Raw genomic sequence first — 26,911 nt, 5'->3', positions numbered from 1 at the left:
CTCAGACTTGCAACATTTCTAATTTGGGTAGAACTACACCACTCAAATTTTAGGGACCACCTTAAGTGTCTCTTAAAACTCAGAAGGCTGGGACCCATCCCTAGAGTTTCTGATTGGGTAGGACATGTGGGGCCCAAGATTTGTATTTCCAATCACACTCAGAGAGCCACTGATGAAATGTACTGTATATTTTATTATCTATTTCCTGCCTTTTAGAACGTTAAACTCTGTGACGGAGGGACCTTTTTTTCCCTGCTGTTTCTGCTTGCAAAGAACAATACCAGGCACATAGTAGCTATTCAGTAAATATATATTGAAGGAATAGATGAAAATTGCTCATCCTATTGTTACATCAGAACACATCTCCTAATTTTACTGTAACATTTTATAGGAAAAAATACAAATACAAAGTTAACAAACATTGTATAGTTCAATCCCCTCATGCAAGAAAGCATTTTTAAGCACTGGGCCACATAGACAACTGGGATTTCCTGATACTTGGGAAATAAATTATTAACAATTTACATTACTAGAGCATTACTATTGACACTAAACATTTATGAAATGCTACCAAGGTACTAAGCACTTCGGGTACTGTCTCTTTTAATTCTCGTTAACTATTGAGATGGCTAGTGGTGTCATTTCCATTTTACAGAGAAGGGCTCTGTCACACCATGCAGCCCACTATCAGTGAACTCCATAGTTTCTATATCATCTCCTTCCCTTCATGTGCTCTCCCAACTGGGAACCAAAAGGTACGGTATGAAATAGGAGGTGATAGGTTTACTTTTTAGTGTCCAGACATACCAAGGTTTAAATTAAAATTTGCTGAACATCGTATAACACTAAAGGTCATCCTGGCGATCTAGTAACGTTCTGAAGAGCACTGGATTTCTAGATGCAAATGTGGAACCCTACAAATGTTCATACATCTTGTAAAAGATAGGAAAATGTTTTTTAGGAGGCATGTTTTTTGGGGATATTTTTGTGATAATTTAGAATAGTCAGTCTGAATATTTATTCTACCAAACCTTGTACAATAGCATTACATTTATGCAGAAAATAATGGATATAAATGATTATGAGTTAGTGATGCGTTTTTTCCCAAACAGGCCATTAGACTAGGTGTCTTTTTCTTAGAGGGCCAAACAGTAAATGTTTTCGGACTTGCAAGCCATACAACTCTGCAGTTGTGAAAGCAACCACAGACAAAACATAAATGAATGAGTATAGGCTTGTTTCAAAGAAACTTTATTTACATTAACAGGTGGCCAATCCATGGGCCAAAGCTTGCTCACCCTTGTGTTTAAAGATTTCCATCTTAGTAGCATGAATAAAATGGACCAGATAAATTTCAGGTAACTTTGTCAAATTTATCTTTAAAAACAACAACAACAAAAAAACTGTCTCTTCCTATAGAAACACCCATATTCCTATAAATAAAAATGACTTTTAAAAAAGACAATTCTAGCAGGCAAATAAAAACAGACATTTGTCTTTGTAGTAAGTTGAATTAGCTAAATGAATCCTTGTATTTATTTTTCACACAGTACAAATGAAGGTGGTACACAGTAAGTTCATAATTCCCCACAAAACTTATAAACTTAACAAATGGGAATCTAAACGTAATATTCTGAATCATCCATAGCTATCCACTGTGTGGAATCCATTCTACAGCAGCAGAGGAGTACCTTAATTTAAAGCACCAAGTTTCCAGGCAAGTATCTGCTTTTCATTCTCTAATACATGCAGTCAAACTGCCTACTGCAGCAAATACCAATTCATCTTATGCTTTGATAAGGTAAAGCAGTTGGGAAATCAACATTATTCGTAAGTCTGAAAGTGATTCTACCTCTTTACCTTATCGTATTTTCTCCCATGAAATACTAAACTTTTAATGGAGTTATATTTAACATGAGAATAAAAAATAAAATTGAACTGAATGTCTTTTCAGATTAATCCAGCAGTTTAGAATGTTCATATTTGTTTTATGTCTTGAGGGAAACAAAAACATAATTTCTAATTTAGAATATTCTGGCAATCTTTATTAAAAGTTACATTTATAATTTTATAGCAAAGTAATATCATCTGTTTGTCCAAACATTAAAGATTTCAAAAAATTCCCCTAATGTATGTAAATACAAAGGTTATTCCCAGTATACGTTTTATAGAGGTGTGTTTTCATTTGTTGAAGCAGGGTTCAATGGGAATTTTTAGGGTATTGCTGACATCAGCCCTATATACTCAGAGATGACTGAATCTACTAAATGGACAATGAAAACTGGTTGAGGCTGCTGATGAATGCTTCAATAAAAATCTGATACACACAGATTTCATTGTCATATTAAACGAAACCAAGTCTTCCTTAAAACTGTGATCCTGATAGGCTGAAGATAGAGTAATGGACTGTTAGTTCCTCATGCCAAAAATACATGGGTCTGTTATACAAAGGCTTCATTCTCTGCCTGTCGTCAGTAACTTGAGCGCCTTTTGTAGATTCTGTACAGCAGTGCTTACATCTTCATACTGCAGAGCACTGCCAGCATATTTGCAGTACTTCTGAGCTCTAGCAAAGTCCTCTGGGGTTAGACGAATATCCCCTAGAAGAAAAAAAAAATCAAGATATTTATAAGAATATAAAAAGTGTTCTGTAAGGTTGGGCAAATGCTTATGTTTAAGATTAAAAAATATATTTAAGGCTATGTAAAAACCGTAGTTTTAGTCAATCTCATAAGAACTTTGATACATTTTCTTCATTCTTTTCAATTGTCTTTTTATTACTAAAATAAACCATAGACACTTAGATGAATAAGATTTTCCTTCAAGAAGCAATAAGGACAAACAAGGATAGTAGCTTTGGTGTCTATGCTAGAATCACTCAGCCTTTCTCTTCATGGAACAATACACACAGACTAAACCAATTCAACCCTCATTTGAGCTGGAATATAAATATCCCCTTCAATAAAAAAAAAGTGAATAACAAACTTTATGTAAAGAAAACCAGGTTGCTTAGCTTATTTTAAGCATGAAAATATTTTACATTTTTGTGCCATCTATGTAAAAATCTCTTAAGGTTTCTTAAATTTTATATCACTGAAATATGCAATTAAACAACCATTACATATTATTTCTCTAAAATTTATTCTTAGCAAGTTTCCTAGTTATACGTATGATGAATATGTAGGGCCCAACTAAACAATTTCAGTAACAAAAAATTAAAAACATTTCATTTAATCTAAGATGCAAATTTCCTTGAATATACATTTCTAAAGACAAAATTAAAAATGGACATTATATCTTGTCTTTTGAAATAACCACCATTTTCTTTGGAAATTTTTATGAGAATTCTAAGGAGTACTAATCAGAAGGCTGGGAGGCATAGAATATAACAAGCAGATAACATATTTCAATTCTGTTTGAAATAAGTGCAAGACTGCACTGATAAATAGAATGACTTCATTTAGTTGCTTTTAATTTTGCCATATGTATATATTTTATGCTGTGTGTGTGTATACACACACACAGCATTTCAAAGATTTCAAAGTAGGTAGCAACTCCAGGCAAGCTGATACAATATTCTGATCCAAATTATTGCTTTATAAAATTTTCAAAAAAGAGTACTGAAACAATATATGCTACAGTTTCCAGCACAGTGCCAGGCATCTGTAGGTACTCAGTAACTTCACTGCATGAATATGAAAAAGTTATATTTTAAATTATTTAGTCTATTTTAAAACTAAGTTCATATAGAATTAAACATTAATTGCAGATTTTAAAATACACATATATTTACTAGTGTAGGGTACCACAGTAAGTCTTCGAATATTTGTTGAACTAGTAGTATTTAAGATTACATAAAATTTGGCCTTCACTGTTGTGAATCAGGGATTACCGATTCCAATTTTAATAGAGGTTACTGACTTGGCGTTTGTTGCCCATTAAATGTAAACATCAGCTATCCTGCAGTTCTGTTTACAATTTAGTCAGGTATGCTCCAGTTCATATTTCTGATCTTGAAAAATACCTACCAGATTCTTTAATGGTTTTTCAAAATATATTTACCCTACATATGCTGTCTAGGTGAGAAAACATCGTTGAAAATTGAGTTTACTTTAATGCTACATTTTGTGCTTTAAGTCTCTCCTGTCTCAGGGCACTCTTTTAAATATACAGGGCATCCATCCAGAATTTACTGGACGTGCTGAAAGAAGGCCGTAATGGTCAGATTAATCTTATTTCTACAGCATTGGCTTTAGCACTGTTTGGCTGATGTATCACTTATTAATAAGGTAAAAAGGCAAGATCTCTGTTACTATTTTTGTTTTATAAACTTATCTACTAAGGATTAAATTATTTTAAAACACAAATATAGTATTTTTGTGAAATAATTTCAATATTTATAAAATGTGAATGAAAATATATTAACAGAAAAATATAATTATAAAATATATAGTTTACAGACATGCATAACTAATTATATAACTCATATATAAAATGCAAGAACTAAATAACAACCAGTGTATAGATTTAGATCCAAAATGTAATTCATAGACAGATATTAGATTTATTTTCAACAATGAAAAATATAAGCTAAAAAACCATGTTACTTGCTATTTTGTAACACATAGGCTCTCCTTTATTTTAAAAATATAGTAGTCTACAATTCATTAATAAAATATGAATTAAATTCTTAAACTAAGTAAAAATAAAATGCCACCTAATTATGAGTCTTTAAAATTAGCATTTAAAAACTCAACAAACAAAAAATATATAAGGGTAAACACATTTCAGAAAGAGAACAAGTGTTAAATTTCAGTTTATCTGATTTTATACTCAAAATGGTCAATATAAGCTTAATGCACCAAAATAAAAGCTGTTTTTCTATCATTAACATTTACTAGAGGCCATAATCAGAACCACAGTATGTGCAAGTGGACCCTAAAGATGTTTCAAAGATTAGAGGGGTTGCCTAATATATCTCTCTTCTGAAATTTTAGCTTATAAGTTCCAGATGAGTTGCAGACAGGACCATCTATATATAAGAAAGCTTCATCTCTTCAGAGGTCAGGACAAGATCAGGCAGAAGAGAGCTAGAACTATCAGTTAAATTCTCTACTACAGTGGCAAAGAGAGCCTGGGTCAGCACTGGATCAAAGATAACATTACTTGGTGTGAAGAGAAAACATTGTGTGCCCAGTTGACATAAGCATCCATTTCCAAGGTTGATATATCTAACGTCATAAGAGAGGATAGAACACTTGTAAATAATCTCCAAAATGAGTCTTTAGAGGCTCTTTCCAATTTTACTATATAGTTCTAGAAATTCTTATGTCAAAGGCCTTGGATGATCTCATTCTGGTATACTCTATTATCCTTTGACTTGGATGGAATGCACAGGACACAGACAGAACCTTCATACATACAGGCATTGCTAAAAGATGTCACTTAACAATTTCAACGACAGTAGTAATGCATACAGGCAGAATTTCATTATGTCAAGGGCTGTGCTAAATACTATTCAGATATTATATCACTTAATGCTCAAAAACCTTTTTTTTTTGTTTTTTTTTTTTTTGAGACAGAGTTTCGCTCTGTCACCCAGGCTGAAGTGCAGTGGCGCAATCTCGTCTCACTGCAAGCTCCACCTCCTGGGTTCACACCATTCTCCTGCCTCAGTCTCCCGAGTAGCTGGGACTACAGGTGCCCACCACCATACCTGGCTAATATTTTTTGTATTTTTTTTTTAGTAGAGACAAGGTTTCACCGTGTTAGCCAGGATGGTCTTGATCTCCTGTCCTTGTGATCTGCCTGCCTCGGCCTCCCAAAGTGCTGGGATTACAGGTGTGAGCCACCACGCCCAGCCAATGCTCAAAAAACTTTATGAGGTAAGTTGTCATTCACACTCTCATACTATTCAGAGATGTAAAAGTAAAAAAAGTAAACACTGTGCTTCAAATACCTACCTATGCAATCCCACTCTCCAGAGTCAGCCACAAATTCATTACAATATATTTAATATCCATTAATATCACACATATATGCATTAAAAGGTGATTAAGTACTAAGCACTAAGGAGAAATATGTAGCAGAAAAGGGATATAAGAAGTACTAGAAGCGGTGGTAATGGTAGTCACAGTGATTATAAATGCACTATTTTTTAAAAAACACTTTATTTTTTAGAGCAGTTTTAAGTTCACAGAAAAGTTGGGAGGAAGGTACAGAGATTTCCCTTATCTTCTCTTCCCCACCATGCATAGCTTCCTCCATTATTAAACTCCCCAACTTGAGTGGCACATTTGTCACAATTGATGAATCTGCATTGATCCATCAGTATTACCCAGAGTCCATGTTAGGGTTTACTCTTGATGTTGTGCATTCCATGAGTTTGGACAAATTTATAATGACATATATTTATTGTTATAGTGTGATATGGTTTGGATTTGTGTCCCCACTCAAATCTCCTTTTGAATAGGAGGAGAGGCCTGGTAGGAGGTGAATGGATCATGGGGGTGGATGTCTCCCTTGCTGTTCTTGTGACAGTGAGTTCTCATGAAACCTGATGGTTTAAAAGTGTGTGGCACCTCCCCCTTCATTCTCTTATTGCCGTGTGAAGAAGGTGCCTGCTTCCCCTTTGCCTTCCACATGACTGTAAGTTTCCTGAAACCTCCCAGTCATGCTTCCTGTGCAGCCTGTGGAACTGTCAATTAAATCTCTTTTCTTCATAAACTACTCAGTCTCAGGTACTTCTTCATAGCACTGTGAAAACAGACTGATATAGAAAATTGGTACAGGGAGTGAGGCACTGCTATAAAAATACCTGAAAATGTAGAAGCAATGTTGGAACTGGGTAACAGGCAGAGGCTGGAACAGTGTGGAAGGCTCAGAAGAAGACAGGAAGATGTGGGGAAGTTTGAAACTTCCTAGAGACTTGTTGAATGATTTTGACCAAAATGCTGATAATGATATGGACAATGAAGTGCATCCAGCCTCAGGTGGTCTCAGATGGAGATGAGGAACTTATTGGGAACTGGAGGAAGGTCATTTTTGCCACGCTTTAGCCAAGAGGCTGGAGGCATTTTGCCCCTGCCCTAGAGATCTGTGGAACTTTGAAACTGAGAGAGATGATTTAGGGTATCTGGCGGAAGAAATTTCTAAGCAGCAAGGCATTCAAGAGGTGACCTGGCTGTTTCTAAAAGTATACGCTCATATGCATGAACAGATTATCTGAAACTAGAACTTATATTTAAAAAGCAGAGCATAAAGGTTTGGAAAATGTGCAGCCTGACCATGTGGTACAAAAGAAAAACCTATTTTCTGGGGCAAAATACAAGCCTATGCATAAGTAAAGAGGGGCCAAATGTTAACAGCCAAGACAGTGGGGGACAATGTCTCTAGGGCATTTCACAGACCATCATGGCAGACCCTGCCATCACAGGCTTGGAGACCTAGAAAGAAAAAATGGTTTCATGAGCCAGATACAGGGCCAGCTGCTCTGTGCAGCCCTGGGACATGGCACCCCAGCTGGTCCAGCTCCAGCCATGGCTAAAAGGGGCCAAGGTGTGGCTTGGGCCATGGTTTTAGAGGGTATAAGCCCCAAGCCTTGGTGGCATCCACATGGTGTTGGGCCTATAGGTGTGCAGAAGGTAAGAGCAGAGGTTTGAGAACCTTTGCCTAGATTTCAAAGAATGTATGAAAATGCCTGGATGTCCAGGCAAAAGTGTGCTGCACTGGTGGAGCACTCATGGAGCACCTCTACCAGAGGAGTGCAGAGAATAAATGTGGGGTTGGAGCCCCCATGCAGCATCCCTACTGGGGCACTGCCTAGTGGAGCTGTGAGAAGAGGGCCACCATCCTCTAGACCCCAGAATGGTGGACCTACTGACAGCTTACATCATGCACCTGGAAAAGCCACAGACACTCAACACCAGCTTGTGAAAGCAGCCAAGGGGGCTGTACCCTGCAAAGCCACAGGGGTGGAGCTGCCCAAGGCCTTGGGAGCCCACCTCTTGCATTGGCATGACCTGGATGTGAGACATGGAGTCAAAGGAGATTATTTTGGAGCTTTACGATTGAATGACTGCCCTGGTCGGTTTCAGACTTGCATGGTGCCTGCAGCCCCTTTGTTTTGGCCAATTTCTCCCATTAGGAATGGGAGCATTTACCCAATGCCTGCATCCTCACTGTATCTTGGAAGTAACTAACTTGCTTTTGATTTTACAGGCTCATAGGTGGAAAGGACTTACCTTGTCTCAGGTGAGAGTCTGGACTATAAACTTTTGAGTTAATGCTGAAACAAGTTAAGACTGGTGCACTACTGAGAAGAGATACTTGCATTTTGCAATATGAGAAGGGCATGAGATTTGGGAGGAGCTAGGAACAGAATGATATGATTTGGACTTGTGTCCCTGCCCAAACCTCATGTTGAACTGAAGGAGGGGCCTGGTGAGAGGTAACTGGATCATGGGGGTGGATGTCCCCCTTGCTGTTCTTGTGATAGTGAGGTCTCATGAGATCTGATGGTTAAAAGTGTGTGGCACTTCCCCCTTCCCTGTCTCCTGCTGCCATGTGAGGAAGATGCCTGCTTCTCCTTCACCTTTCGCCATGATTTAAGTTTCCTGAGGCCTCCCAGTCATGCTTACTGTTAAGCCTGTGTAACTGTGAATCTTAAACCTCTATTCTTCATAAATTACCAGTCTCAGGTAGTTCTTTATAGCAATATGAGAACAGACTAATACACAGTGTCATGCAAAACAGATTCACTGCCCTAAAACTTCTCTGTGATCCACTCATTCATCCCTCCCTCTCCCCCTAACTCTTGACAACTACTGATCTTCTACCTCTTCTATTGTTTGCCTTTTTCAGAATGTCACATACTTGAAATTATACAGTATATAGCTTTTTAAAATTTCACTTTGTAATATACATTTAAGTTTCCTCCATGTCTTTTCATAGCTTGATAGCTCATTTCCTTCTAGCACTGAATAATATCCCATTGTCTAGATGTACTGCAGTTTATTTATCCATTCACCTACAGCAAGATAATCTTGGTTCCATCCATGTTTCGGCAATTATAAACAGAGCTGCTATAAACCTTTGCTTGCAGGTTTTCATGTGAATATATGTTTTAAACTCATTTAGGTAAATACCAAGGACACAACTGCAGGATCCTAAAGTAAATATATTTAGTTATGTAAGAAACTGCCAAACTGTTAAAGTGGCTGTATCATTTTGCATTCCTACCTGCAATGAATGAGAGTTTCTGTGGTTCCACATCGTCACCAGCATTTGGTGTTGTCAATGTTGTACATTTTGGCCATTCTAACAGGTGTGTAGTGGTATCTCATCGTTTTAATTTGCATTTTCCTGATGATATATGCGGTGAAGTATCTTCTCATATGTCTGCTTTCCATTTGTATATCCTCTTTGGTGAGGTGACTGTAAAGGCCTTTTGCTAATTTTAAAAGAGGGTTGTCTGTGTTATTGTTTTTTAGGAGTTTTATGTATGTTTTGTTAACAGTCCTTAATCAGATAAGCCTTTTGCAATGTTTTCTCTCAGTCTGTGGCTTGTCTTTTCATTTTCTTGACAGCATCTTTAGAAGGGCAGAAAATTTTAATCTTAATGAAATCTGCCTTATCATTTCTTTCTTTTATGGATCATGCATTTAAAAAGTCTTTGCTCAGCCCAGGGTCATCTGGATTTTCTCTTTGCTATCTTTCAGAGGTTTTATAGTTTCGCATTTTACTTACTTCTTAAACTTATTTTTATTAAGGTAAAGTATTCATATATAATTTGCCATCTTTATAATTTCAAAGCATGCATTTCAGTGGTAATAAAAACACGTATATTCTTTTTTTTCCATTTTCATCCTCCACGCCTTCCCCCTTTCCTTCCTAGCCTTTGGTAACCACCAATCTACTCTCTATTTTCATGAGATCCACCTTTCTTTGCTCCCACATGTGAGTGAGAACATATGATATGTGTCTTTCTGGGCTTGGCTTATTTTATTTAAAACGATGACCTCTAGTTCTATCTATGTTGCTGCAAATAATATAATTCTTTTATTTTTTTGGTTGAATAATATTCCATTGTGTATATATACCACATTTTCTTTATTCATTCATCCACTGATGGTCATTTAGGTTGATTCCATTTTTGGCTACTGTGAATAGTGCTGCAATAAACATGAGAGTGTAGATTTCTTGCAGCATATTGATTTCCTCTTTTGGATTTTCCTTTGGAATTGTTGAATCATATGGTACTTCTATTTTTAGTTATTTGAGAAACCTCTGCACTGTTCTCTATGCCTGTCTTTTGGTATGAGCCATTTTAACTAGGGTAAAATGATACTGCAATGTGATTTTGATTTGTATTTCTCTGACGATTAGTGATGTTGAGCATTTTTTCATATACTTGACATTTCATATATGAAATGTTAGATCTTTTGTCCATTTTTAAATTGTATTATTTGTTTTTTGCTATTGAGTTGTCTGAGCTTCTTATATATTCTGGTTATTAATCCCTTGTCAGATAGATGGATTGTGAATATTTTCTCCCATTCCATGGGTTGTCTTTTCACTTTGTTGGTTTTTTCCTTTGCCATGCTGAAACATTTTAGCTGGATCTAATCCCATTTGGCCATTTCTGCTTTATTTGCCTATGCTTTTGAGGTCTTCCACAAAAAAATCTTTGCATAGACCAATGTCCTGGAGCATTTCTCTAATGTTTTCTTGTATTAGTTTCACAGGTCTTAGATTTGAGGTTTCAGATGTAAGTCTTTAATCCATTTTGATTTGATTTTTGTGTATCATGAGAGATGGGGGTCTACTTCCATTATTTTGCATATAGTTATCCAGTTTTCCCAGCATTATTTATTGAAAAGATCGTTCTTTCCCTATTGTAGGTTCTTGGCACCTTTGTCAAAAATGAGTTGGTTGTAAATGCATAAATTATATCAGGATTCTCTGTTCTGTTCCACTGGTCCCTGTGTATGGTTTTATGTCAGTACCATGTTGTTTTGGTTATCATAGCTTTGTAGTAAATTTTGAAATCAGACAGAGTGTGATGCCTTTAGCTCTGCTCTTTTTGCTCAGTTCTGCTTTTGCTATTCAGGGTCTTTTATCATTCTATATAAATCTTCGGGTTCTTATTTTTTGGTGAAATGTCATTCTGCGAAGAATGTCACTGGCATTTTGATAGGGATTGAACGGAATCTGTAGATTGTTTTGGGTAGCATTGTCATTTTAATAATATCAATTCTTCTAATCCATAAGCATGGAGTATCTTTACATTTTTTATGTGTCCACTTCTATTACATTCATCAGAATTTTATATAGTTTTTCTTACATAGATATCTCATCTCTGTAGTTAGATCAATTCCCAGGTATTTTATATTTTTTTGTAGCTGTGGTAAATGGGATTGCTTTCTTAATTTGTTTTTCAGATTATCTGCTGTTGGTGTTTATAAATGCTACTGATTTTTGTATGCTGATTCTGTATCCTGTAACTTCACTAAATTTATCAGTTCCAACAGTTTTTTGGTGGAGTCTTTAGGTTTTTATAGGCATAAGATCATGCCATCTGTGAACGAGGCTAATTTGTTTTCTTCCTTTTCAACTTGGATGAACTTTCTTTCTTTCTTTTGCCTAACTGCTCTATTCTCTATATTATAAAATTGCTCTATACTAAAAAATTCTATAGAGAGTATTAATTCTACCAGTGGATTTTATACCTTGAAATGTTTTCTTCTGCACATTAGTGTTTTCTTTCAGACTGAAGAACTCCCCTTAGCTTTTCTTGGAAGATGGGTCGGCTTTTGTGTCTAGGAAAGACTGTACCTCTCCTTCATATTTAAGTGACAATTTTGCTGGATACAATATTCTTAGATGATAGGATTTTTTTGAAAATGTTGTTCCAATCCCTCCTGGCCTGTTGAGAAGGCTGTCGCCAGATGACTTGGAGCTCCTTTATATGCTATTTGCTTCTTACCTTTTGCTGTTTTAAGGACCTTCTCTTTGTCCTCGGCCTTTAGCATTTGATTACTACATGCCTTTAGGTAGTCTTATTTGGGGGTTGAATCTGTTCGGTGTTAAAAAAGACCTTCCTGTACCTGGATATTTATCTTTCTCAAGTTTTGAAAAGTTTTCAGTTATTATTTCTTTGAATAAGCTTTCTACCTCTCGTTCAGCTCCCTCTTGAACATCAGTGGCTCTTAGATTTGGTCTTCTGAGGTAGATGTCTATATCTTGTAGCCAGTCCTTTTCATTCTTTTTTCCCTCCTCTGACTGTGTATTTTCAAATAGCTGGTCTTGGAGCTCACTGTTTTTTTTTCCTCTGCTTAGTTCATTCTGCTGTTGAGAGCCTCAAAAGACTTTTCCAGTTTGGCAAATGTATTTATCAGTTCCAATATTTTATTTTTTGTTTTGAAAAATTATTCCAATATCTGTCAAATTTCTTTATGGCTTTTCTGTATTATCTTAGAGGTCAATGAGTTTTCTTAAAATTGTTATTCTGAAGTCTTGGTCAGAGAGCTCACAAACTGCTGTTTTGTTAGGGTCAGTTTCGGGATTTTTTTTTTTTTTTTTTTTTTTTTTGACGGAGTCTCATTCTGCCACCCAGGCTGGAGAGTGCAGGGGGGCGATCTTGGCTCACTGCACTCTCCACCCCCCAAGTTCAAGTGATTCTCCTGCCTCACCCTCTCAAGTAGCTGGGATTATAGGCATGCATCACCACGCCTAGCTAATTTTTTTTGTTTGTATTTTCACTAGAGAGACAGTGTTTCACCATGTTGGCCAGGCTGGTCTTGAACTCCTGACCTCAGGTAATCCGCCCACCTCAGCCTCCCAAAGTGCTGGGATTACAGGCTTGAGCCACCGTGCTCGGCCAGGATTTTTGCTTTGTCCTTTTGAGAAGGTCATGATTCCCTGTTTGCTGTTGTTTCTTGTGGGTCTTTTCCATGTCTTTGCACTGGAAGAATTAGTTATTTATTCCAGTTTTCTCTGTCCAGCTTGTTTTGGTTTTTATTGCATGTATTTGCTGACAAATCTTCACTGTTATGTCGCTACCTCCTTTTCAGCTCTAGGTGGCGCCGTACGCGCAGGTTTCCCTCAGTTTTAGTAAATGTTTGGAGCACTGAATGTCACAAATGGATTACACTGGCAGTGTGGGAAGGCAGACTAGGTAGGGGTTTGTGCTTACAGGACCTAGGAAATATACCTCCTGCAGCTTGGTACTGCTGAACAGCCACTCTGATTTGGTGTCTCCTTTGGCCAAGATGCAGAGTGAAGTCCCTGGGGCTGGGAATAATAGTCTCTGCTGGTCTTCAGTGATATTTTCCCTTCAGGCAGTCATGATGCTACCTGTGGGTTAAGGCAAGGACAGGTCTCCTGCCAAGGAACCCAAGAAGGTGGGGACGATGGTTGACCACTTCAATTTTACTTCTTCCAGTGTAGAAATTATGAGGTGGCGGAGATTTTCTGTGTGGACATAAGGGCAGGGCAGAAGCATCAAGAAAGTGGAAGTCCGATTCTCCTACTGGAGTTTTTCCACTTCTCTGTGGCCCAGGAACTATTTCTTCCTCATACTTGGGCTCTGGGTTGTTGCTGGTGTCGATCTCGGTGCTGTATATTTGTTTTTTTTTTTGTTTGTTTGTTTTCTGTTGGTGGGGAATGAAGTCAGTATGCTTCTACATTGCCATTTTGGAACCAGAAGTCCCTAGTTTTGGAGTTCAAATTTAGGCATCAGACTATTTTGAGTTAAATTTTGAGATGAGTGGAAGGTCTGTGTCTAGATTCACTTTTTTGTTTTTTTGCTGTATGTGACTGTCCTGTTATTCCAGCACCATTTGTTGAAAAGAGTATCTTTTTTCAATGGTATTCCCTTTGCTCCTTTGCCAAAGATCATATGACTTTTTCTATATGGGTCTATTTTTTGGACTCTCTGTCTCACTGATCTATTTGTCTGTTCTTCCGCCAATACCATACTGTCTAATTTACTGCAGATTTATGTTTTGAAGTCTAGGTGGTGTCAGTCCTCCAACTTTGTTCTTCTCCTTCACTACTATGTTGACTATTCTGGGTCTTCTACCACCCCATATAAACTTTAGATAGCTGGAGTTCATATGCACCAAATAACTTGCTGGGATTTTGATGGGAACTGTCCATAATCTATAGATCAAGCTGGGAAGAACTAACATCTTGAGAATACAGAGTCTTCTTATGCATGATTATGAAATCTCCATTTATGTAATTCTTTGATTCTTTCATCAGCATTTTGTAGTTTTCCTCATACAGATCTTGTAATGGGTTTTGTTACATTTATACCTGAATATTTTTGGTAGAACGCTAATGTAAATGGTACTTTGCTTTCGATTGTTGTGTTTATGTAAATACAAACACAATGGCAGTGTATTTTAATTTGAAATCCCACTTGTTTTGTGCTATGTGGAAAGCAATTAATTTTTGCATATTAATCATGTATACAGCAATCCAGCTATAATTGCTTATCAGTTTTTTGCTTGATTCTTCCAGATTTTCTACAGACCATCATGTCATCTATGAACAAAAATAGTGTTATTTTTTCTTTCCCTATCTTTATAGCTTTTATTTATTTTTCCTTTCTTACTGCACTAGCTAGGACTTCCAGTATAATGTTAAAATGTCAGTGTTGATGTTTATATTTCATCCTGAATGAAGTACTCTATGTTTTGTCATAAGCCTGGTACCTTTTGAAGGAGAATGTTCTTTGTGTCTAAGTCAAATGAAATCCTTTTCTTTTTTATTCCATAATTCTATTACTGTTCAAAATCAAGGCATATTTTTGTTTGCTTCCAAATTAAGATTTCTTATATAATATCAAAATTTTTCTTAGATGTTTTGTTTTAGTTTTTTTTTTTTTTTCTTACTGGCAGGATTCTACGGCTTCTTATCTATGTCTTTCATATTCTGAAGCTTCTATTCTATATATTACATGAAATTCATGTTACTTTTCTTAAAGGAGGGGAGTTCTCCAATTTCCTATTCTAATTTTGGAGCAATTGCTTTCCAAGCATGTGGGAAAGCTATCATAGAATCTTTCTTCTTTAGAGTATCTAAAGAAGTATATTTCACCATTTCTTATATTCCATATTTCACTTTTGCTTGATTACCACCCTTATCTTGATGGAGTACATCCTAAGTTCCTTAAAAAAGGTATGTGCTAGGCAAAAGGTGAGAGTTCTTACATATATAAAAATTATTTTGCCCTAACACCTGCCTGACAGTTTAGATGGGTAAAGAATTCTAGGTTTCTGGTTCTACGTGGTAGACTAAGCATATATAATTAACTATTCTTCCTCCTGAAACCATAATGAAATGATAAAGTAACACAAAAGGAAATAAATCCACAAAATTGAAAAGGAGAAGAGAAGAGAAAAAGAATGAAAAAACTGAAAAGGGAAAATTGACAAGAGATTTAAAGAACATCTCCCTAAAACTGTGTAACAAACTGCCCAGATAGTGTTAGGACTCTTAAGGTAGGTATGATATCCAGCTCACCCACAAAAGGCTCTCCTCATTCCATGGCTGAGAGGCAGGAAGGCTTAATTAGCCAGTTCCCACTCATACAGGGAGAACAGAAAATTCGAGGTGAAAACACACTGACAGACAGTATTAGAGGAAACTTAATAACAGCTATTAGAAATAAATGGCTGGGCACGGTAGCTCAATTAAAGCTTACCAAATATCCCAGCACTATGGGAGGCTGAGGCAGCCGGATCATGAGGTCAAGAGATCGAGACCATCCCCTGGCCAACATGGTGAATCCCCATTTCTAATAAAAATATAAAAATTATCTGGGCATGGTGGCGCACGCCTGTAGTCCCAGCTACTGGGGAAGTTGAGGTAGGAGAATTGCTTGAACCCAGGAGGCAGAGGTTGCAGTGAGCTGAGATTGTGCCACTGCACTCCAGACTGGCGACAGAACGAGACTCCATCTCAAAAAATAAAAGAAAACAAAAAAGATCTTCACTTTAAATATAAAAGGATTAAATATCATCTGACATAGGAAGAAAACAAAAGTCTGAATGAGAAAGACCAAAATAAACACAATGCCTGATTTGGGCTAAAAATCAGAGAAGTAAAGATTATACTTAAACCAATCATTTAGCCTGTAAACCAAACAACCAAAGTAACCTCAGAGATTTTTATTTTCAATAATGGTCAGTTCCTTTCTTTTTAGATAGATAAGTCACAATCAGAACTCACAATAATCTTTTTTTTTTTTTTTATTATTATACTTTAAGTTCTAGGGTACATGTGCATAACGTGCAGGTTTGTTACATATGTATACTTATGCCATGTTGGTGTGCTGCACCCATCAACTCGTCAGCACCCATCAATTCATCATTTATATCATGTATAACTCCCCAATGCAATCCCTCCCTCCTCCCCCCTCCCCCCTCCCCATGATAGACCCCAGTGTGTGATGTTCCCCTTCCCGAGTCCAAGTGATCTCATTGTTCAGTTCCCACCTATGAGTGAGAACATGCGGTGTTTGGTTTTCTCTTCTTGTGATAGTTTGCTAAGAATGATGGTTTCCAGCTGCATCCATGTCCCTACAAAGGACGCAAACTCATCCTTTTTTATGGCTGCATAGTATTCCATGGTGTATATGTGCCACATTTTCTTAATCCAGTCTGTCACAGATGGACATTTGGGTTGATTCCAAGTCTTTGCTATTGTGAATAGTGCCGCAATAAACATACGTGTACATGTGTCTTTGTAGTAGACTAATTTATAATCCTTTGGGTATATACCCAGTAGTGGGATGGCTGGGTCATATGGTACATCTAGTTCTAGATCCTTGAGGAATTGCCATACTGTTTTCCATAATGGTTGAACTAGTTTACAATCCCACCAACAGTGTAAAAGTGTTCCTATTTCTCCACATCCTCTCCAACACCTGTTGTTTCCTGACTTCTTAATGATTGCCATTCTAACTGGTGTGAGATGGTATCTCATTGTGGTTTTGATTTGCATTTCTCTGATGGCCAGTGATGATGAGCATTTTTTCATGTGTCTGTTGGCTGTATGAATATCTTCTTTTGAGAAATGTCTGTTCATATCCTTTCCCCACTTTTTGATGGGGTTGTTTGTTTTTTTCTCGTATATTTGTTTGAGAACTCACAATAATCTTGAACTAAATTAATATAATCTAGCATTGGCTTCCATGGCAGCCTTGGCTATACGTCTGTTCTATATTCGGTAGTGCATGAAGAAAATAACTGTAACAAAAGAGGATACCTTTGGATGTTGGTATTTTTAATATCAAACAATCCTGGTTCATTTGAGAATCTAGTGAACATAAGCATTCAAGGAAATTTATTTCAAATTACCTAGAAATTCAAATTTAAGTAACAACATTTAAATATATGGTACTGTCAAGGTAAAATTACAAAACAGCAACCCAAAACAGGAGATAAATGTATCTCACAAAACAGTCAGCTGACTTACCCTGGGAAATTGTATTGAAAAGTGCGGGATCAATGGCAGGTATAGTCTGTTGAGTAGGTTGGATAGTATTACTTGCTACACCTGCAAATCAGAAAAGCATAAATGGGTATAAAAGTATTACACTTTTTAATTATACAGTAGGGCAGCACTTAAAAATCATGAGGCAATTTCATTATTTTATTTATTTTCTTGAAACATCAATGGATTCTAATTGGATATACTTATTTGATGTTGGAGGATATCGAGTGTTTACATATGTGTATGGGTTATGCTTTCCTAATATATATTTTGTCTAATGCTTCAGATTACTTCTCAATTAAAGCTTACCAAATATCTGTAGAAGTAACAGACTTCCTACCTTTAAATTTCTCAGCCAATTTAATTTGGTGATAAAGTAGGACAAAATTCTAATTTAGTTTAACTTAGAAGATGAATCCAGTTTCATCACTGTGCATGAAATTATAAATTAATATTTGTAATTTTCTAGTTTACACATTTTAAGATATTTTTATATATCCTAACAATTATCCAATAAATAACAGTTTTGACTTTGTTAGAATGTTTCAAAACTGTCATATTAATGAGTAACTTAGCATTCTTGATTAATGGTAAGGAATATACTAAAGTTGAAGATTATTCATTAATCATCTAAAAAACTAACAAAAAGTGTTAAAAGCTCCCCCCCGAAAAAGGACTGAAATGATTCTATCAGCAGGAAAACAAAATGAGGAAAAGTTGATTATGGCAAATCAATGGAGTTAAACAGTCTCTCAAAATGGACTGTTTGCCAAACTAATACACTGAATTCAAACAGGCGATTTGTAGAAAGGGTAAAGTGGGAAAAATACTGGAATAAGAAAAAGGAAACAGAGAAAAAGGTTAAATAAAGAGGAAGTTTCTAGGGGAATGGATATGTATCCACTGAGAGTTCTAGAATAACGGTTTCACAAAAGATGGCTGAAGTTCTAAAATTTTCTAAAGGTCTAAAGTTTTTCTCGTATGAAATTCCAAAGTTCTTCTGGTGTGAAGTTTTGACTTTTAAGATTTTTCTCATTCCCAACCTAAGAGAAAAAATGGTTTAAATATACATTACTTACCTCACTTAATTGTGCTTAAGGACAAACTCGCTCCATATTTATACCCTTTGGAACTATTAAAAGCCATACAAATCTTGTTTTTTAACTAAAAATTGAAACATTTTAAAGTACATAGGGATACAGATGAACGGTGAAGTACAAATTTTATATAGTACAAAAAAATATAAAGGAGAAAGCCTGCCTCTCCTACTCCAAAGCACTTTAGGGCTAGCACCAGTTTCTATGACACCTTTCCACCCACCTACAAATAACTGTGTGTCCAATCCAATCCATGTATATATGTCAATGCTGTTCTTTGCTGAGAAATTTGTGTACTTGTCTAAACCAAAATCCTCTAGAAGGCATACTGTGTGTGTGTGTGTTTTGCAAATGGTAGTAAGTTCTGCATACGATACTGTTTTATGCATTTTTCACTTAATGTGTCCTAGCAATAATTCCAGATTAATATATATAAGTCGCGCTGTTTTTAATGGTTAGTGTCCCATCCTCTGCATGCATAGTTTATAAAGCAATCCACTACTGATGGACATTTAAGTTTTAATTTCCAATCTTTTGCTATTACAAATAATCCTACAGTAAATATTCTTATATACTGTGTATATGAATATATTTATAGAAAACTGTATAAAATATAAATCCAAAGTGAGGAGACAGACCAGTTTTAGGCTGATATATTCAATGACTATTTTTTGCTTGATTTTGATAAATACTCACCGAATGTATTTAAATTATAAACATCTGACAATTTTCTCCATAAAAGTTGCCAAACACTGAAAGGCATATAAATATATATTATTTTAAAAATGCTAGAATGTAAAATCTGAGATGGATCTTCAGAGACTAGTCGTGTCTAGTGCTTTGAAACAGGTGTACCTATAGCTTATGTAGATTACATGTATTTTTCATATATATCCTTATAAACAAGGTAAATCTACTACACTTTAACGGTCCAATCTATAGATCAATGCCATTCGTTGCTAAGTAATTTGCATTTCTGCCTAAATTAAAATACTCCAAACAAATCTCTAAATAGAGAAGGCTATCCAGAAAGTGTGATTAAACAGACTCCTGAAAGAACATAACATTTGGAGAGACACAGAAAAAGAGAGAAAGACATGTTACCTACATTACCTATGAGGAACAGCATAAGCAAAGAATGAGTGAAACCTTAATCATGAGAGATAGTGTTGACAGAAATGTGTAGGCCAGAGTATCAACAATAGGATATCAAAGCTTACAGAAGAATGCAAACATGGTACTTCTGACACAAGTACACAGCCTATATTTTGATCTATGAAGTGAGTTGCATTTTACAATGAAAGGGTAGCTTTGATCATAAAATAACTTCATTATTTAATCTAGCTTTATTATTAAAATCTTCTCCTGTAATATGAACTATAAAAAGCTTTTGTTTCTTGAGAAAGAAAAAAACACACTGTATCAACTACACGTGATATCTGCGCAGTGGTGAAAGCACAAGAAGCAAACATTTCGCCTGTTTAAACAATCACTATCCCTGTCCTCATTGAACTCCCTTTGCTTTTTTGTGGAAGAAGTAAAAACTGCAAATTAGTACATACTATTCTTTTCAGCTATCTTAAGGATTTCCCTTTGATAAAAGTGCATCCTGGACCTTTATATGAGAGAAAATAAATCATTCTTAAAGTGAGTAAGAAGGGAAACATTTGCTATTATTTATACATTAAAAACATTATTTTGTTTTTTATTAGGCAACTATGAACTTCTTTTTTTTACCGTTTCAAATATAATAGAAAAAAAATCTGGGGCTAAAAGGAGATTTCAACATCTCAAACCAATCTTAAGGGGAAATATACTATCAGAAAAGTAGGTTTTGAGAGGATTTGAGTTCCCTAGAGGAAGGAACATAGAAGGCAGGTGGCCAAAACATGAAGTCAAGAAAACTTGGATTCAAATCCTGGTTCTGTCATTACCGGGTATGTTTGTTTTCTTAGAATAACTGCTTAGTCTCTTGAGAGTTTGTGAATTAAAGACAGTAACATATAATATAGTTGCGCGAGAATAAGTGTGGAAATTAGCTATGATAATCATTTGACTGGTAAGGCTACAAGAGTGTATAAAATATGATAGGATCTCATTCTATAAAAGTTTTAAGTTTTTTAGTTTTATTCTTCCCTCTAAGGAACAAAAGAGAGAGAAAACAAGAGGCTCATGCTAGAGTTAACTGGATCAAATTGAACTGTTTATGACAGAAAACTTTGTAATGGAAAACCACCTAATATTTATCTTTATGTCATGACTATTCTAGCCAGGAGATACATTGTGTATTAGTTTGAACATATAAAACTACCAATACTTTATCGTTTTTGTTACACAAAACTAGCAATTTCATATGGATCAATCTACTATAGCCCTCCTACTAAAAGTGTTCTCTTTCGTATACCCATAGAGTTTACCTATATATAAAATATACATTGATATGCCTATGCCACAACTCTGCCTGGAGATATACTGTCTAAAACAAAACTTTTTGGACAGTCTTTCTATAAGGTTAATATCCTACCCCCAGTTGTGATACTTCTCTTGATTTGCATAATAATTTTAAGTGACCATTAACTTGCCATTAAATACCTTGTCTCTCCTTGGCACAGAAATAGGAAGGAAGAGGAAAAAAAAGAGGGAAAGGTGGCTAATTTACTGAACACTCATTTTGCGATAGGCCTACTACTAGTCCATTTTTATAGTTTTTTCCCTTTTAATAATTAAAATAACCATGAGAAGTATGATTAATTTCATATTAGAAAGAAGAAAAATTAAGGTCATGAGAGGTTAAATATCAGCTGAGTTTATGCTTTAGCACGGGGTAGAAACAAATAACCAATATGATTTGCCTCCTAAATGCATTTTATTTCCTCTTGGCTCCTCTATAGAATGCTTGTGTCTAGGACTCTTGATCGGATTTAAACCTTCAAGTATAATTTGAACAGTATTCATCTAAGGCAAACAGATCTAAGTAGCTGGTTTCACTTACATTATTCTACACTGGAAATAATGAATATTTCTAAACATAACAAAATACTTATCATTGTGTTCCAAGAAATTTTACTTCCAAAACAAATGCAAATAGGTTTGTCTATTAATGTCATCACACAGGCCATAAAATATTGAAATGTCAGGGTAAAATATGCTGAATGAAGACACAAAAAGAGATCAGTGCTAAAATTATCATTTCATCAATAATCTTAAAGAAAATGTTAGCAATATTTTTGCAGATAATATAAACTTGAAAGTTTAAAACAGAAGGAAAGACACTAATCATACTTGATGTTACAATGATCAAAATAGAAAACTTGCATATAATGTAATTCACGCAAAATAACTTACAAGGTTTGGGTAAAGTAAGGCTGACAAATGAAAGTCAATAAAGTAACAGTGTGTTACATAATAGGAACAGTAGAAATCAGGGCTCGAAGGATGACTATCATTCCATTCATTAAGTATTTTAAAGCATTTATATAGTTTAGTACCATAAGTCACCTGGGATAAAAGTAAATTTTTAAGAAAAGTTTTTGAAAAAATTAAATTAAATGTAAAATTTAAATAATAGTTGCAAGTGTGCTACTTGGAGATAAAGGTGACACGTTGTCAACAATGCAATTAAAGGGAAGAGTAACTGAAATTTTGTCAAAGTGTCTTTACTGACCCTGACTTAACTACTGAGGACTAATTTTGTCAGATTTTTAAAAATAAAAACATACACATACAGCACTGATTTATTCAAAGATAGGTCTTTCCTTCCTGTTAGTTTTTTAAAGTGTCACATTTGTAAGGTTAAAAAAAAAATAACCCAAATCCCTCCTTTCACTTGTCTTATGATTTCATTGTTACTGAGATTTTATGCCTTAAAGCCCACTCCCTATCACGGGCAGAGGCATAGTCCCAAGGGAATAAAACAAACTTAGGTATCACAGTGAGACCCTAACTGACACATCCTTTAATCAACCCCACTCACCTCTGAGCCATTCTAAAACAATAGTGAGGGGAAAAGAAAGGGAAGAGAAGAAAAAGAAAAACAGCATATATATGAAAAGCATAGAAACTAATCTTATTAATAAAATATAAAGTTAATAGTAATCAATGCACATAATACTTGTCATTTCTCAAATAACGAGAATACAACTTTTATTAAAACTTTAATGAAAATAATTTAATGTTTCTTGTGGGTTCAAATGGAATTCAAGGAACTTGTCATGTTTCACGACCATCATTATGAGGCACATATATGATAAGAAATGCAGTTCTTATTTATAAAAGGGGAATTAAATAAATCATTCAGTTATAGTTTCCTACCTGTGCTGTGAGGCACTTCTGCTGGTGTATTAGCTGGAGCGTGTGCACCCGGAGGAATCTGTATTCCAGTATAGTTGCCTGATGGCATGTTGCTTGGGTCATAAGTTGAAGATGATGATGGCTGAGTTGGCTGAGTGGGCAGAGAGGCTGCTCCAGCATCTTCATTTTCTTCAACATCTATCAGATCACATATACACAATGTTATACTAGCTATTTTGAAATACAAATGCTAAGTATTCTTATTTCACTATACACATGACAAATAGGAATCTTTAAATGCAATTCTATTTAATGCAGTGGAGAAGCAGGCTCTCTATGCTTAAAACAATATTTTTAATTTTTTTATTTTCTTAAAAAATGTAAACGTACCTGACAATATGATTACCACGTCTTTCAGGTTAATATTTTCTAATTCTATAAAATCTCTGCATATAGTGTGTGTGCGTGTGTACATATGTGTGTAGATATATATATATATACACACACATATATATATGTATTTTTTTTTTTTGAGATGGAGTCTTGCTCTGTCGCCCAGGCTGGAGTGCAGTGGCATGATCTGAGCTCACTGCAAGCTCCGCCTCCTGGGTTCTCACCATTCTCCTGCCTCAGCCTCCTAAGTAGCTGGGACTGCAGCGGCCCACCACCACGCCCGGCTATTTTTTTTTTTTTTTTTTGTATTTTTAGTAGAGACGGGGTTTCACCGTGTTAGCCAGGGTGGTCTTCATCTCCGGACCCTGTGATCTGCCTGCCTCGGCCTCCCAAAGTGTTGGGATTAAAGGCGTGAGCCACCGCGCCTGACCTATATTTTTCTTTAAAATAAACTTTCTTTAAACTTATGAAGACTCAAGGACATTTCTGGCAAAACATGTCACATTTACGCTATCCAATAAGAACTCCATTTTCTGACAGCTGACTTTCACTTAAGATTTACTGTGTACTAGCTACTAAATGATTGTGAGTTGTTCAATGCATTTAGCTAATAAAAACAGAGGAATAAAATTTTGCATTTAGCTATGTAGAAAGAAATGAGATATTTCATTTTGAAAAGTCCTGAAATGTAAACTTTTAAAATATACTGTATCATGAGCCGAATTTGAAAACTACTTTGAAAAACTGAATTTTGAGTATAAAATAACAATCAGCCACTATTGGTAATCATAATAACTTAGAATAAAAGCAAGCTAGAGCTACAGGTTCATCAAAGAGAATAGATCTTACTGCTTCCTACCACATTTTTAAATAACTTTTTTGTCTGATTATAAACAGGTTATTCAATGTAGTTAATTTCAAATAGGAAAAAAGTTAAATTTACTTACTAATCTGAGATGAGCATTTTATCAAGCAACCTTGTGGATGTATTTATACTTTACACACATTAACATGACTTTTCCCAATACTGGAGAACTCTAACGTTTTTACATTCTGAGAAAGAAAAAAGCTCCACAACATAAAAGCACTAGAGCATGATCAAAAGTTGGTAGAAACGAGAGTAAAGGTAAGAGGAAATCTTACCAGGTAACATTTGATTTTATGTGGCTTTTCATCTGAGGGCACTCAATAGTCTACACAAAAGAAAGAGTTGCCAAGAAGTGAGTCATGAAATGTTTGTATGAATCCCAACTAAATACCTACAAGTTCCTGAATTATGCACACTCAGGTAAGACTCTAGGGGGCCCTGGAGAAAAGCAACAACTTACAGCTGAAAGTGGGGGACAAAGTTTGAGTTCTGGCAAGTCAATGGTCTGCTTGAACAAGAATCAGGACTTTGCAGAGAAAGATAACAGGCTGCAGAGGAGCTTCAACATGTTATCAACAATAGAAGTTATTAAAAATCAGGGAAGAAAAGGAAAATGTGAAAAAAAAAAGAGTCTACAAAAAAGACCTCAAAATGACTCTGATACTGAAAATCAGCAAAAACGCACTTTAAAGCAGCTATGACAAATTTGTTCAAGGCCATAAAGAAAAACATAGACATAACAAATGAAAGAGAAAAAACTAACCGGAGGGGGGAAAATTGTAAGAGGAGAAAAAAAACAGATGGGATTAACAGAAAGGTAATGGCAAAACAGGTTTAAATCTAGCTATAGCAATTACATTAAATGTAAACGAACTAAACACTATTTCTCACACGGGCCGAGAGTCAGAATAAAAAAGTGCTTTTATGTTTTTTGCAGGAAATGCACTTCAAAACACAAAGATCTAGATTTGTTTAAACTAAAAGGAGGAAAACTGACATACCATGCGAATATCCAGTAGACAAAAGCTGGTGACTAATTTTAATAATAAACAAATAGAATCAATGACAAGGAATATTAGCTGAGATAAAAAGGACCATCATAATGATAAAAACGTCACATAAATATCAAGCTGACAAAAGCTGGGGTAGTAAACTTTAAAATCAGGACAAACAGAATTAATAACCTGGAATATCAGCAAGATATAGTGGGATGTTCCATAATAAAAAGGTTAGTTCATAAAAAATAACTATAAAGGTACATGTGCCTAATATAATAACAGAGTCTGAAAATGAAACAAACTGACAGAACTAGTAAAACCACTATAGTTGGAGACTTAACACAGAACATCATAACGAATAACTGCAGAATACATTCTTTTCAACTGCACATGGGACATTCACCAAGACAGATCATATGCTGGGCCATGAAATAAATCTTGGTAAACTACAAAATACTGAAATCTTTTATAGTATGTTCTCCGACTAAAATGGAACTGAATTAGAAATCAGTAAGATATCTAGAAACATCTCCAACATTCTGAAATTAATATATTTAAATAATCCATTACTCAAAGAAGAAATCACAAAGAAAACTGTAATTATGGTGAACTGAGTGATACCAAAATTTGCAGGATGTCACTAAAAACCAATGCTTAGAGGGAAACTGATAGATTTAAATTCTTCTATCAGAAAAGAGAGATTTAAAGATCAAAGATCCACATTTCCTCCCTAAGAAGCTAAATAAAACAAAAGTAAATTAAACTCTAAGTGTGGTGCAGGAAAAAATAAAAGGAATAGAAAAGAAAAAAGAAAAAAACTTACTAAATACTTGTTGAAATAATAAAAAAAAAATTAAAACATCTCTGTCAAGAGGTTGGGGGGAAAAAAGAGGAAACAGCTATTATGAATATGACAAATGAAGGAGGTGATATCAAATACATCCTACAGACATTAAAAGGATAGTTAAGACAATAAGAAAATATTATGCCATAAATGGCACTACCTCAGGGAAATGAACAAACCACTTGAAGATACAAATACCATAACTCACCCAAAAAGAGATGATCTGAATAGTCCTAAATCTATTGGGGAAATTGAATTCATGGTTAAAAACCCTCCTACAAAGAAAATGCAGGGCCTAGATGGAATAAGCAGTGAATTACATCAAACATTCAAGTAAGAAAAAATACCAATCTTATGCAAACACTTTCAGAAAACAGAAGGGATTACTTTCACCTTGTTTTATGAGGCCAGTGTAACCCTGAAACCAAATCTCACAAATACTGAAATGTAGACATATAAATTCTTAATATCAGAATCAACTCCAGTCATATAATACAAGGCCTCATCATGACTAAGTTTACCAATGAGTGCAGGGTTGGTTCAACATTTGAAAAATCAATGTAACTCATATTAACAGAAGAAAAAAAGTCCTATGACAATTTCAATTAAGTGCATAAAAAGCACTTGACAAAATTCAATATTTATGACAAAACTTCTCAGCACCCTAGAACTAAAGAAAATTTCTCAGTATTGCACAGGGCAAAAAACCAAACAAAACAATGGACATATTTATTGCCACTGGCACAATAGGCAGGAAAAAGAAATGAGGATTGGAAAGGAAGAAGCAAAACTGTCTCTCCTTGCAGATGACATAATTATCTACATACAAACTCTCAATGAATTTACAGAGTAATTATCAGAATCAACAGGTAAATTTAGCAAGGTTGCAAGATAAAAGATTATACAAAAATCAATT

General features: G+C 35.3%; 1 protein-coding gene across 1 annotated transcript in view; it reads right to left on the bottom strand.

The window, feature by feature from the left end:
* Positions 1-345: 345 nt before the first annotated feature.
* The window catches only part of VTA1 (vesicle trafficking 1), an 81,557-nt gene continuing 54,991 nt past the window's right edge, over positions 346-26,911 (bottom strand). Inside the window, exons 6-8 of the mRNA XM_010354965.2 lie at positions 22,914-23,090; positions 17,488-17,568; positions 346-2,600 (exon numbers count right to left, since the gene is read on the bottom strand). Coding sequence (XP_010353267.1) covers positions 2,455-2,600; positions 17,488-17,568; positions 22,914-23,090 — 404 coding nt within the window. The 3' untranslated portion in view covers positions 346-2,454. The remainder of the gene's footprint in view (positions 2,601-17,487; positions 17,569-22,913; positions 23,091-26,911) is intronic.

Source organism: Rhinopithecus roxellana, chromosome 4, assembly GCF_007565055.1.
Source record: "Rhinopithecus roxellana isolate Shanxi Qingling chromosome 4, ASM756505v1, whole genome shotgun sequence".
Taxonomy (NCBI): domain Eukaryota; kingdom Metazoa; phylum Chordata; class Mammalia; order Primates; family Cercopithecidae; genus Rhinopithecus; species Rhinopithecus roxellana.
Note: the sequence above shows the minus strand (reverse complement) of the source record. Positions and strands in the feature narration are given on the sequence as shown.